Source organism: Cyprinodon variegatus, unplaced genomic scaffold (assembly GCF_000732505.1).
Source record: "Cyprinodon variegatus isolate N-32 unplaced genomic scaffold, C_variegatus-1.0 Scaffold440, whole genome shotgun sequence".
Classification (NCBI taxonomy): domain Eukaryota; kingdom Metazoa; phylum Chordata; class Actinopteri; order Cyprinodontiformes; family Cyprinodontidae; genus Cyprinodon; species Cyprinodon variegatus.
Genome location: NW_015150893.1, coordinates 125,431 through 126,979, shown reverse-complemented (window position 1 = coordinate 126,979; position 1,549 = coordinate 125,431). Strand labels below are relative to the sequence as shown.

At 43.7% G+C, this 1,549-nt stretch overlaps 1 protein-coding gene across 3 annotated transcripts in view; it reads left to right on the top strand.

The window, feature by feature from the left end:
- Positions 1-1,549, top strand: part of cux2 (cut-like homeobox 2) — a 206,780-nt gene that overhangs the window by 181,956 nt on the left and 23,275 nt on the right. For 2 of the 3 annotated variants that reach the window (XM_015388895.1, XM_015388896.1), the window contains exons 9-10: positions 467-515; positions 1,090-1,194. In XM_015388895.1, the coding sequence (XP_015244381.1) occupies positions 467-515; positions 1,090-1,194 (154 nt within the window). The remainder of the gene's footprint in view (positions 1-466; positions 516-1,089; positions 1,195-1,549) is intronic. The other variant, XM_015388897.1, reaches the window with a different exon arrangement.

Here is a 1,549-nt window from a genome sequence, read left to right as displayed (position 1 = left end):
GTTTTTTTTTTTTTTACAAATTTTTTCTTTCAAATTTCAGTTTTTTTTAGACTAAGATTAATAAATAGCATTTTAAGGATCCCATTCTATTCACTGTAAGTTCAATACAAACACTTCTGGAGCACATATTTTAAAAGGCAAATATAAAAGGAAACCCCGCCCCCAGGAAGGAAGTGAATCTGATCAAATTGATCTGCAATTTGAAAAGAATACGATGCTTAAAACTTACTGTGAAAAAAAGAAATCTGAAATTAATAACTCTTCGAAAACAGCAAGTTGCTCTCAAAACCTTATTTTTTTTATTTCCATTCTTTGCAACAATTATGGGAGAGAATTCCCCCCATACGTGGACTGTTAGGCGAAGGGTTTGTAAACAATGAACCAACACGGGTTTAGTGAACGTTTTCTGCTCAGTGGAAGTCTGCTCCTGTAATCCTGCTCTGCTCTGTCTCTCTCTGCGTTCCAGGAAAGCTGAAATCGATGCCATCATGGCGAATCTAGAGAAAGCAAACCAGGTGAGTTCAGACTCTCTGTGTACATTTCTCTGATTGAGAAGCTGCTTCATTAAGGTAATCACTCCTGTAATCAAGCCCTGGCTTTAATTAGACACACTCTGTCCCCGTCCCCCCCATCGCTCTCCCTCCCCTCCCCTGAATGCGTGATTAGTGAGTGTAAACCGGAGCCCCTGTTGGTGGGCGCAGCAGAGAGACCAGGGCGATTGATGCCACACAGCTCAACACTGGGGTTCTTGGTTATCTCATTCCCTTGATTGCTTCCCATCCCGGTGATACTTCCTTGTCCCCCCCCCTTCTCTTTCTCTCTCTCTCTGCCAGCCAGCAGCTCCCAGATAAATGTTCTCAAAATGAATCATTAATTAGCAGGCCGGGTGTGACAGAGCAGGTAAACAGTTTGGGGAATAAAGTGGGCTGACTAAACAGCCCCCTCAGCAGAATCAACCGGCGGCTGCTCTGGCCCCGCTGCTCTGATTTATGTGTGTGCGCTCGCCTTGATCGCGTCATTAGCCGATTGATGTGGCAGGCGTGTAAAAAACAAAACAAAAAAAAAACAGCGGTACGTTTCTGTGCACAGAGAGCAGAAATGGCTCAGAGGGACGTAGAGCGGCTAAAGGAGCAGCTAGCCAGTGGGGCGACTGCAACGTCAGGAAGCTGCCAGCCAGCAGAGGGCGCCGTCTGGGTAAGAACCATCCCAGCCATGATGCTGCGACTTTTTAGACAGACTTGGCTGGAGGTTAATTCACTGCTTGAAAAATCCAGATTCTTAGAATAATGAAAACGTTCCCACATTCATCTTAATAAAAATATGAATCTGTTCCTTTAGGAGAGTTTTTAATTTATGCTTTTTATATTTTAATATCATTAAAATTGTGAGACACACAGCCTTACTTTGCTGTATCCAGGGGCGGATTTAGAAAATATTTGGGGCCATGGGAAAAAAGACAGGCAGGGGGCCCTCTGAATTGCGCAGACAACTCATAAAACAGACCCGTTATACAGATAGAGAAATGTTAATAGAATGTTCTAGGTTGTGT